Source organism: Oryx dammah, unplaced genomic scaffold (assembly GCF_014754425.2).
Source record: "Oryx dammah isolate SB20612 unplaced genomic scaffold, SCBI_Odam_1.1 HiC_scaffold_29, whole genome shotgun sequence".
Lineage (NCBI taxonomy): Eukaryota > Metazoa > Chordata > Mammalia > Artiodactyla > Bovidae > Oryx > Oryx dammah.
Genome location: NW_024070213.1, coordinates 33,618,353 through 33,630,470, shown reverse-complemented (window position 1 = coordinate 33,630,470; position 12,118 = coordinate 33,618,353). Strand labels below are relative to the sequence as shown.

The 12,118-nt window shown below is 41.0% G+C and overlaps 1 protein-coding gene across 1 annotated transcript in view; it reads left to right on the top strand.

Moving 5' to 3' along the window:
- BCAT1 (branched chain amino acid transaminase 1) overlaps window positions 1-12,118 on the top strand; it is an 82,796-nt gene that overhangs the window by 45,308 nt on the left and 25,370 nt on the right. The window contains exons 7-8 of the mRNA XM_040234576.1: window positions 6,041-6,183; window positions 12,001-12,086. Of these exons, the coding sequence (XP_040090510.1) occupies window positions 6,041-6,183; window positions 12,001-12,086 (229 nt within the window). The remainder of the gene's footprint in view (window positions 1-6,040; window positions 6,184-12,000; window positions 12,087-12,118) is intronic.

Genomic DNA, 12,118 nt, shown 5'->3' with positions numbered 1-12,118 from the left:
GTTTGAATGTGCTAGCTGTTTGAAGGATAACCTCTGCGGCCCTTTATAAGGGAGAAACATTGACTGTTAACACCTAAGCAAGAACTAAAGTAACTAAACCAGGAATGAAATCAATGCTCTTTGGATGAACTGCCCGGGATGCTGGTCCCTGGCCGCAGGCTGACAGTTGGCATTCGAGAGCATCTGGTGTTGGGGCATAAGCTCTCAGTCGGCTCCAAGGAGCCCTGTCTGGGGAAGGTGCCTGCTTCACTGAAGTGCTGTCTTCATTCCCGCAGATTGCGACCATATCTGCTGCCAACTGGCTGTGGGACAGCCCTGCTTTGGCTCGGTCGGGCCAGTCTCATAGGCCATATGTAGCTGGCTGGAAATAAAAGAGCATTTGAAAGTGTTAGACAATTTCAGGGGTGGACTTGGCCGTGAATCGGGAATGCCCCGACGGATGAACAAGAATAGCTGGGTTACCCAGCGTGGCTCTTCCTTTGGAAGAGCACCAGCTGGCCTGCAAGGTGACCCAGTGGCAGTCTTCTGGGCCCTGGTGCAAAAACTGTAGAGTCTCAGAGCCCTGGGAGAGAGAAAGGATGTGGTGCTGACATGCCAGAGAGACCTTGACAGCTGGCTTTGAACCCTCCATAGACTTTTTCTATTTCTCACTTTTCTAACCCCAAAAAGGCATGGTGGTAAAATGCTATGTCCTGTCATCCCTATTGGCATTCACTCACTAGCTGCATTCCCTCATCGGGTCAGAAAAATCCTGACAGTGGTGGCTTAGTTGCTAGGTTGTATCCGACTCTTGCAACCGCATGGACTGCAGCATGCCAGGCTCTTCTGTCCATGGAATTTTCCAGGCAAGAATAGTAGAATAGGTTGCCATTTCCTTCTCCAGGGGATCTTCCCAACCCAGGGATCAAACCCAGGTATCCTGCATTACAGGCAGATTCTTTACTGACTGAGCTATGAGGGAAGCCCAGAAAAAAAAGAAAACAATTCTGATGGAGTTCATTAAATAAACTAAGTCACTTTATTCCATGTTAGATCTCCTTCCTAAGTCCTAGGCTAGCCAGGTCAAAAACTTTTTTGTTTGTTCTCTCGATGGCTTTTTTACTTTTTCAGACTTATTCACAGAGCATATCTGTATTACTCTATTAAAACTTCTCTCAGTGCACACTGCAGTAAAGCAACAGTCTTGATGAAGAGATAACATAAAATTTTTTCTTTAAATCTTACTCTCTAGCTCCCCCTACCTGCCTTGGGAAAAGATAACCTGGGAACACAAACTGCAGAGAATCCTTTAGTTTGGTGTCTGGGCAGATGGTTATTTGTTACAAAGATGATATTGAGGCAGTCTCATAGAATATATGATCATTAAAGAGCAATTAAAACTCAATACTTTCTGTACAACACAAAGACTGAACTCCGGCGTTACTATGAACAACTAGTATTTCAATATTGTCTCATCAGTTCTAACAAGTGTACCCCACTAATGTGAGATGTCAATAAGAAGGGAAATGGAAATTGAGCAATAAGAGTTATAGAAGCTCTGTTTTTTGCTCAGGTTTTCTGTAATCTGAAACTTCTCTAAGAAATAAAGCCAACTATAAAATAAATGACTAGTTTGACTCATTAGGCTCAGGTGGACCAGAATCAGTGGACATTGACTTGAAATTTCTTAGAGAAGAGAGTATTGGGCCTCATACATAAAAGCAAAATTGGCAAGAGGGCAGGCATGAAGCAGAGAGTGGATTCATCACAGACCCGCCTGTTGTTTCCAAGAGTTTCAAAGCTCTCTGCTCCGGTACTCCCAACCTGGAGGAGCACAGGGAAACATCTACCGTCATTCAGTTTAGATAACAAAGACATTTGGCGGCAACCTTAGATTTATGTATTATTGTTCTTTTCTAGACCTAACTTATTCAGTGCTGTGCTCTGCTTAGTTGCTCAGTTGTGTCCGACTCTTTGCAACCCCATGGACTGTAGCCCTCCAGGCTCCTCTGTCCATGGGGATATTCCAGGCAAGAATGCTGGAATGGGTTGCCATGCCCTCCTCCAACTTATTCAATAGTTACCTTCTAATCCTTTTTTAGTACTTCTGTAGTCAATTGGTAGTTATTAAATATCTATTGACTTTCACAAGCTCAAGAGTTTTCTGCTTTCTGTCTAAGTGAGTCTGAGGAAGAGAGAGAATATATGTATTTTTTAAATTCTAAAAAACTTAGATTAATTTAAATTCTAAGTCTTAGTTTCCTCATTGATAAAGTGAGGGTAATAATGCCCACTTTACCTGTGAGGATGAAGGAGGATAATGTGAAGTGCCTAGGATCCTGGCTGGCACTTAGGGAGCTCTCAACAAGTATGGAGTTAGAACCTGGCAGTTTCCAGTGTGGATTTGGGAATAAGAGATACCAACAAATCATGCACGTATCTGCATGATCTTATGCAATTAAGTCCTTTCTCCCTACAAGTCCTCAAAAGTATAATAACATCTGGGTTGTGTTAAGACAATTCGTTGAAATAATGGGGTTCAGAACGTAGTACCCTGCCTGGTAGGTGGTACTCTCTCAACAAACAATAGTTTATATTATGAGGCTCTCTTTCTTTCTGGTTTCATCTCCTGGACTCTCTCCTAGGAGCAATCAGTTAGACTGCACACAGTAGGATTTACTCTTTTGGAAGGATAGATTTAATATTCCTAGTCTCCCAGATTCTACATTAAAATTATATGTAGACAGTTTTCCCACTTTTTCATTTTCCTCTTTCCTCCAAGGATATGTGTTTTCCTTCTTAATATTGGCAGCATATGGAAGGAAGCCCAAGTATATTACCAAAGTATCAATAACCCAGTGGACATTAATAATATAGTTTACACCTGAGAGAGAATTTTGATACACATTTGTATTTGGGGAAGAACACACCTATATATGGACTTCCCTGGGCTCATTGGTAAAGGATCCAAGGGAGATGGAGGTTCAATCCCTGGGTCAGGAGATTCCCACTCCAGTATTCGTGCCTGGGAAGTCCCATGGACAGAGGAGGCAGGCGGACTACAGTCCATGGGGGTCACAAAAGAGTCGCATATAACTTGGCAGCTAAACAACAAGAAGTAGACAGTAAAGAGCTGCATCGGGGCCTGTTGGCTCCAAACCCACGCTCTGTCTACAAACTCTCCCTGCAGGCTGGTCTGTACTCCTTAAAAAGTATTCATAATTGAACCCAGCGACTGCGTATTTGCCATTAGTTCTGAATATGGGTGGTCTGATGTTTTATGGTCATTAAAAATGAAAGCCTCCTGAATATTAGAATTGTGTCATCTCCATACTGACTAGTAATTTACATTTCATTGCCTGTGTTTTGAAGTATACATGTTGAGGGTCTTTTAAAGGAATCTGAATACCCTGGTGTAAGTAAATCTCATCATTCCCCAGATTGTATGATGTCTATTTCCCATAGCTTTCTAGAATAATTCAGTTATTAGTCACTAGTCTTTGAGTTACAGGTCAGAAAACTAGCTCAATCCATCTTGAGTAGAGAAGGGAATGACTGGCTCATGTTAGTAGGATGGTAGCTGTGGACCAATAAGAGCTCGAATCATTGTCACCAGACTTTGCCCTTGTATATGTCCTACTCGTGCTGCGTCCACCCCAGTCTCTCTCTTCTCTCCTTTTCCCTCTCTTTCCATCCTTCCCCCATCTCTTGTCTAAGCTTCTGGCTATGTGTTAGCATAAGGCTCTCCTAATTCAGGTATCTTCTCCTTTGAAGGCTGGTGATCATGGATACAAGAGACCCAGCATCATAGCAGACAAGCTCCCACCATTCTCAAAGGGGAAAAATACATTTTTCAAAGGGTTTTGTACATTGAAATGAATGAGTGAGTAAACTCAAAGAAGAACTTATGAGCAACTTAGTTACTTGTCCACTCTTTTCTTCAGTTGTGGTAGGGGCAGGATGCTATCATTGTCAACCCCAGCAGAATGACTTGGCTGCATAGGAAGGGCCCAGGAGAATATAGTGAGAAGAGAGGAGAAGCTGTGCAGATGAGAATGGCATGTAGCCACTGGGATATATGGCTTCTGTGTTTAAGTTACACTTTGACTTAGGAAATACTAAAAATTTAATCTTGCCCAGATATAAAAGAGATCATTTAAAAGGCCTAGGTGGGTATTTTCTGGAAGGTAATAATAACATTAATTTTTTGGTAGTATGTTTGATTGTTTCTATGTTCTTCTTGGGGCTTCATAGTCCAAGGATGGGTCTAGGGTTTTTTTCCTAGTCCTGACTGTCTTAGAGGAGTGCTTTCAAACTTGTTTGCTGATATCTTCTAAAAGCCAAGGAAAGTGAATTATACAGCCAGAAGCATAGAAAGGCAAACAAGCATCACATATATTTGAGGCCTCTCATGTTTTATCTAAAGCATTGATTCATATTTTGTATTCTACTGAATACTTTTCCCATTTAAGTTTAATAAAAGATAAATTTAAAACATTACTTCCTTTTCTCCTAAAGTGAAAGTGAAGTTGCTCAGTTGTGTCTGACTCTTTGCGATCTCATGGACTGTAGTCTACCAGGCTTCTCTGTCCATGGGATCTTCCAGGCAAGAGTACTGGAGTGGGTTGCCATTTCCTTCTCCAGGGGATATTCCTGACCCAGGGATCTAACCCAGGTCTCCTGCATTGCAGGCAGACCTCTGAGCCACCAGGGAAGCCCCAATCCTTTTCTCCTAAAGCAACATATAATTGGAGAACTCATTAATGAGGATAGTGAGAGCTAGGCATCATTATGAATGAACCTACTTATGCCAAATAAAAATTTAAGGTATAAAAAGCATTAATATTTCTGTTTAATTTAGAAGTCATTTCTCTTTCCAAATGATAGACCATTTGTCAAAATATATCTTCTTTAAAAAGAATTCGAATATATCTAAATTTCTTGTCTCTTTAGTTTGAATTTATTCTCCACGAGCCATGTGTATGTGTGTGTTAAATGTCAGTTGTATCTAACACTCTGACTTACAGAGGAAAGTGCTCCCCTACCAAGTTTACTTAAACTTCTAGGAGTCAGGTAACAAATGAATGAATGAGTGAGTAAATAAATTACTATTATAAACTACATTGTCATTCCAGGAAGATATGCCATGTTCCTTTGAATAATCCAAGGTGAATAGTATCAATTGAGAAAAACAGGTTTTGGGAACATTTTTTGGTTAAAATCAGGAATTTTTAGCCTCTTGTCTTACTTTTAGGGAATTTAGACATTGAAGCCTCTTGTCTTACTTTTAGGGAATTTAGACATTGAACAATAGGTATATCTTGATTATATTGAAAGGTACCAGTTAAAGCATGGAGTTGGTGCTCTGCTAATGAACAGATATAACTTGATATAAATTACTCCTCTAAGCTTCAGTTTCTCATCTGAACCATGGGACTAATGATCGTCGTGAACTCAATAGTGTTTTGTGGGGTTTAAATGAAATATTCTTGTTCAGTCACTAAGTCATGTCTGACTCTTTGCGACCCCCATAGACTGCAACACACTGGACTTCTGTGTCCTTCACTATCTCTGAGAATTTGCTTAGATTCATGTCCATTGAGTCAGTGATGCTATGTAACCAGCTCATCCTCTGCTGCCCTCTTCTCCTTTTGCCTTCAATCTTTCCCAGCATCATGGTCTTTTCCAGTGAAAAGAACTAGAACGTTAGAACAAAGGGAAAAAGTAGCACGCCTCCAAAATGAAGTAATTCATGTAAAATTGATTGGCATGTGAAAAAAATACTCAATAACTTTTAAGTGTTGTTGACTTGGCTCTTCACCTGTGTTCTCTCTTTTCAAGTTAGAATTGCACAACGTTTGTTTGATCACTCTCTCCCAAATGAATGCAGTTAGACCACATAGATTCTCTAATGTGTTTCCTCTAATATCATGCAGTTAACTGGAGAGGATATATAATTAAGAACCTAGTACATTGACTACATCCATGCTTGATTTAAAGACTTGCTGGGAGGTAGGGGCTGAAGTATATTCATAATCATGTGTTTCCTCTTTCTTAAAAGGAATTATGGCTCATCTCTTTTTGCCCAATGTGAAGCAGTGGAAAATGCGTGTCAGCAGGTTCTGTGGCTCTATGGAGAAGATAATCAAATAACTGAAGTTGGAACTATGAATCTTTTTCTTTATTGGATAAATGGAGATGGAGGTAATCCACTCAGATTTCAGCTCTCTGCTATTTTTCAATCATTTTCAGTGGGATTGGAGAGAAAAGAGCTAAAACCTTAGAACAAGAGAGCAAGTAGCACAATTCCAAGATCTTAAGATTTTCTGTGCTTTTGCTGTCCAAGTATACATGAGTTTACAGTATTTACAAAGATTTTTGGCTTTGTTTTTTGGCTTTAGATATACTTACTTTTGAGTTGTCAACTTAAGGAATTTAAATCTCCACTACTTGAAAATGTGCTGCCTTATTCTTTTTATGATCTTATCATTTTTCCTATCTGATTATTTCCATGGTCACTTACCATGCCTGCATGCATGCTCAGTCGCTTCAGCCGTGTCTGACTCTTTGTGACCTCATGGATTTTAGCCCGCTAGGCTTCTCTGCCCATGGCATTTCCCAGGCAAGAATAGTGAAGTAGGTTACCATGTTCTCCTACAGGGACTCTTCCCAACCCAGGGATTGAACCCACCTCTCCTCCATGGCAGGTGGATTCTTTACGTCTGAGCCACTGGGGAAGCCTGTGGTCATTTACCATATACTATGTATAAAACACTGTAGTGATAAACACAGTCTACTCTTTCTACTGATAATGAAATTTAGTGCACTCTCTTATTGTAATTCGTTTAACAATCATTGCCCTTTCTACATATTTTGATAATACATTAGAAGCCTTCCAGATTTACACTGGAGCTCTATTTGAATAAAGGACCCCGTTTTTAGGACAAATTGGTCTTATTTGGGGATTGTATTTAGATTGTGGTTCATTTAAGACCATTAATATATGTCTACTACAAAAATCAGTACTTCTTTATTACCTTTAATATCCTGAATGCTCACTTTCCTTCTTTGCAGTTCTTTTCTTTTAAATTAGTTGGCAGAAACCACAGACTAGAAATGTAAAATGATAAGTTTCCAAATGTGGCTCCTCTATCTATGGGATTCTCCAGGCAAGAATACTGGAGTGGGTAGTCATTCCCTTCTCCAGGGGATCGTCCTAAGCCAGAGATTGAACCCGAGTCTCCTGCATTGCAGGCGGATTCTTTACAGTCTGAGCCACCAGGGAAAGCCCAAATGTAAAATGATAAGTTTCCAAAGATTGATTTGAGTTTGAACAATTTTTTGACCAACCTAATACTGCTGAAATCTTGGGATTGGTTTTAATTCAGATTTTAAATGAAATTTTAATTTTAAAGCTGATATAGTAGCTCCTTGCTCTTTTGTTATTTGGCTACAAATAGAGGGAAATGGTGATTCAGATGTAGCTGACTTCAGAGCTAATTTGAGCATTGCTTTCAGAGAATTACAAAATGAGCCTTATATTCCAGTCACAGCGAGAATAAACAGAAGGTGTGGTGAGTACACCATGTTCTGGGATTGATCCTTGGTAACACTTGGCATATGAAAAGCCAGGTATAAAAATATATATATATATATATATATAAAGAAAAGAAAAGCCAGGTATAGATTATGTTTGTCCTTCCTTACCTGGCTGTTTGTAGTTGACACTCTTGAAAAACAAAATTTGTACTGGAATATCTGTGATTTCTAAATTGGAGTTATTGCATATGACATAATCAAAAGCTGTTCTGAAAGTTGACAGCCACTGTTGAACTCTGTACATAGGAGATAATAAATTGATTCAGTTCATTCTTTCCATCTACCCACTGCCGTCCCCATCGCCAAGAAAACCCACGCAACCCCTAGCAAAACCAGTGACATCATACAGAAGTGGCACCATCCTTATTTATGGATGGGAGATGTCAGGATTTAAGCACAGTCTGAATCAGAGCTACATGATTTAACCAGAAACACCAGAAACCGTCCTGGTGAAAAATGACCCCTTATGCAAACAATAATCTTGAACCATTTCCATGGCTTTTAAAGGTCAGAAGAGAATTGAATGAATTTGTCTTCTAACTCTTATAAAATATACAAGACCTTGAGAGTTCCTATTCAGGTTACGGTTGCCTGAGATAAGTATAGTTTTAATGTGAAGATGCTCCTTCAATTTGAGGGTGTTCACTGACAGATCAGATAAAATTTAAGGGGAAAGGAAATGGAGCAAATGTTTGAACAGCACTCTGAGAGAAGTGAGGGGAATGTCAGGAACAATCTTTGGGCTTAAAAAGAAAACAGACATTGCAGCAACTCTAGTAACTTTGATTTATACTTTGTGGCTTTAGGAAAAGACAAAGAATAATGCACTGAAGATCAGCAAAATGTTGAGCTTTTTTCCCAAAAAGCTTTCCAATAAGAGTTACAAGCAGAGTTCTTTCCATGAGCACCCACTCACCATTCCTTTGGGCCAAGGTAGCTGCCACAGCGCTGTGCCCTGCTTTGCGGCACTTGGCTTGGAAATCATGGTTTTTTTTTTTGTTTGTTTTTAAACTGAAGTATAGTTGATTTACAAGGTTGTGTTAGTTTCAGGTGTATATCAGAGTGATTCAGTGTGTGTGTGTGTGTTTATATTCTTTTTAAAATTCTTTTCCCTTATAGGTTATCACAACACTGAGTAGAGTTCCTTGTGCTAGACAGAAGGTCCTTTTTGACTGTCTATTCATGTGGGTTTTGATTCCATAACTGCAGCCCTGATTGTAAGGTCACATGGCCCCCAATTCTGTTTTCATTGATGAGTCATATGACATACACACTTACTGTTCACTGTTGAGAAAGCAATATTAGCTGATACTAGACACTGGAACTACTGTGACAGTAAGATGGGATTGTCATGGTTGAGTTTCACAGTGAGTTCGGGACGCATTTACACCAGCTCTGCTCAGGGTACTCTTGCTGGGTGGCTGCTCACTCACCTCCTTCAAGTCTTTGCCAGACACCCATTCTCAGTAAGCCTTTTCTTGGATACCTAAATACACATCTTAAACTCTCTCCCCAACACTCCCCATCACCTTCTTTTTTTCCCCTTCCATTGCCTAACATGCTATTTAATATAATTGTTTGCCTCTGCCCATTAGAAAGTGAGCAAGGAGTTACATCGATTTTGTTCCCTGATGTATCCCTCATACTTAGAGTGGCCAGCGGCACTGATGCTGACACTGATACTGATAGATGGTCAGTATATATTGCTGAATGAATGAATGATTGTGCTCTTGGTGTTTGGGTCATTAACACAAACCCACATTCCTGGTTCTCATTAGTGCTTGAATTTGGGAAGTCAGATGAATCCTGCTGTTATTGCTTCTAAACTCTTCATCTCCCCCAAATGATTTCTCTGTCAAAAACAAGCTGCGTTCGTAGGCTCTGTTTTCCTCCTGTTGAGCAATCTGGAGCTCATTCTGGCTCTTGTAAGCTTGTTTGTGGTTGCAGAGGAAAATGAATATTTCTCACCCAAATGTTGTCATGTCATCATCTCTGTCTGGCAACCAGAGAAGCAGATGTTCTCTTCCTTGACCTCAGGCTAGTGGTTACAGATTTGGGTGTTACATATGTTTCACAAAACTGCATTTGCACATGCGGGGCCACTGTTTTCATTGAACTCTATGCAGTCTTAGGAGGAGGGCATGGCAACCCATTCCAGTATTTTTGCCTGGAGAATCCCATGGACAAAGGAGCCTGGTAGGCTACAGTCCATGAGGTCACAAAGGTTTGGACACGACTGAAGTGACTTAGCACATGGTCTTAAAGCCCAGCAAGCTTTAGGGGAGGTCCAGTCTGGGGGCACTACAATTGTTTGTTTATATGTGTGGGGTGTATGTGTGCATACACGTATAGATCTGTACATCCATATATCCAGCTTGCTTGCTATTGCAAAACACTTGTTTATCTTGAGATCAAAGTAGCCCCCAAAACATTGCCCAAAACAAATTTTCTTCTTTTGAAACAGTGGTTTCCAGCAGATGATTTTTTGACTCAAAATTCAAAATCATACTGCTATATCCTAGCAAAGAGGATTTTTTTTTAAACTCAAGAACATGTATTACATACCACTCCAGGCCAGGCATGTTGTTGAGTTTTGGGGACACAGGAGTAAACATAGAGTCCTGGCATTCCAGAGAGCTGTGTTGTTGTTGGGGACGTCTCATGTGGCCACAGTGAAGTGGATGAGTCCAGAGCACAGTCTACAAAAGGAAAGGGCGGTGGCCACAGTGTTGAGAGACTTGAGCGCTGACGGTGTTCCCCAGTGTCACTGACCTTGGGAAGTCCCATGTTTCTTCAACCTCAGTTTCTCCTTCTGGAAAGCAGGACTGCTCTAGGTGATCTCTAAAGTCCTTTCAGGCTGCATCAAGTGGCTCTGGAGCTCAAAGACCGATTTCTACCCAACTTTTGCTACCCAGTGGTCCTTTCCAGCATCCCTTGTGAAGACACATGACAGGCAACACATCTGTTCTGAGGTTCAACATCTATATAAAATGATGGCTTAAGGCTTGAATTTCTCACTAGATTCAGCTTCCTGGGTGCCAGAGGTGAGGAGGAAGGGGAATGTTGAGTACCAGAGGCATCCTTCTGTAAGGAGGCTGTGTGGCTGGTGTGCCACACTCTTTTTTTTTTTGGTAAGATTTATTTAGTTTTGGGTGTACTGGGTCTTTGTGGCTGTGAGCGGGGGTTATTTGTGGCAGTGCGCAGGCTTCTCAAAGCAATGGCTTCTCTTGTTGTGGAGCACAGGCTCTAGGCGCGTGAGCTTCAGTAGCTGTGGCACCCAGACTCAGTAGTTATGGCACATAGGCTTAGTTTAATTGTCCCATGGCTTGTGGGATCGTCCCCGACCAGGGATCGAACCTATGCTCCCTGCATCGGCAGGCAAATTCTCAACTGCTAGGCCCCCAGGGAAGCACCACACTGAGTCTTGTAGACAGGTCGTCATGACAACTTGCCCTGTGGTTGGGAGTGTCTGCAGTCATTCTCTTAGTAGACCAGTGTCTTGGTTTTGGCCCTGTGGGTCACCCATGGAGTGTTATTTTATTGTTTGGATTTCTTTTTTTCTTCTTTTTTAGGTTTTCTTTGTTAGGCATATACATGCTTGAGCCCACCCTACATGCATTACATTCAAATTTCAGAGGGTGAAGTCAACATCTCCATACTTTTGTGGATGCTCCTCCATGGTTGAATGTCACTGGATAGAGTTGTCAAGGCCAGTGTGCGAGCAGTGACAGCCTGAGTGGGCATGCATACCTCTTAGGACAGGGTTACCCCACAGTACTCTTAGAAGGTTTGGTAGGGCCCAGTGTTTCTGGATAAGGGTCTACCTACATTTTCCCAATCACAACCAGCTTTAATCTTTTTGACTTTGCAATGTTTTTTGACTTTTGGAATGTTGCTTTTTGGAGTATTTTATAACTTTTATTGTTTGTTAGTGGGAAACCATCTCATTCTTTACTGGTTAAGGATAAATTGAAGGTAGTGGAATGACTGATTGGGCTTCCCTGGTGGCTTAGTGATAAAGAATCCACCTGCCAATGAAGGAGATGCAGGTTCAACCCCTGCAGGGAGATCCTTTGGAGAAGGAAATCCACCCACTCCAGTATTCTTGCCTGAAAAATCCCATGGACCTCGAGGAGCCTGGTGGGCTATATTTCATGGTGTTGCAAAGAGTCGGGCACAGCAGAAGGATGATTGGTTTTCTTTCTTGTTCTTTTTTCTGCATTTTTTTTCTTTTAAAGAAAATATAAGGATCTATCTGAAGTGTGAGTTGATTTGGAAAATTTGACAGTACAGAACAATGGCCCCCTTTTTGTGTTTGTTACCAGAACAATAACAAGAAGTGTTTTAAAAATAACAAGAAGTGTTTGTTGTTTAGAAAAGCATCTAATAAAGTTTGAAACTATTCCAATTTCTAATTGACAGAAGAAGAACTGGCAACTCCTCCGCTAGATGGCATCATTCTTCCAGGAGTGACGAGGCAGAGCATCCTGGACTTGGCACACAAGTGGGTGGGTACCTCGGCATGAACCCCTTTTATAAA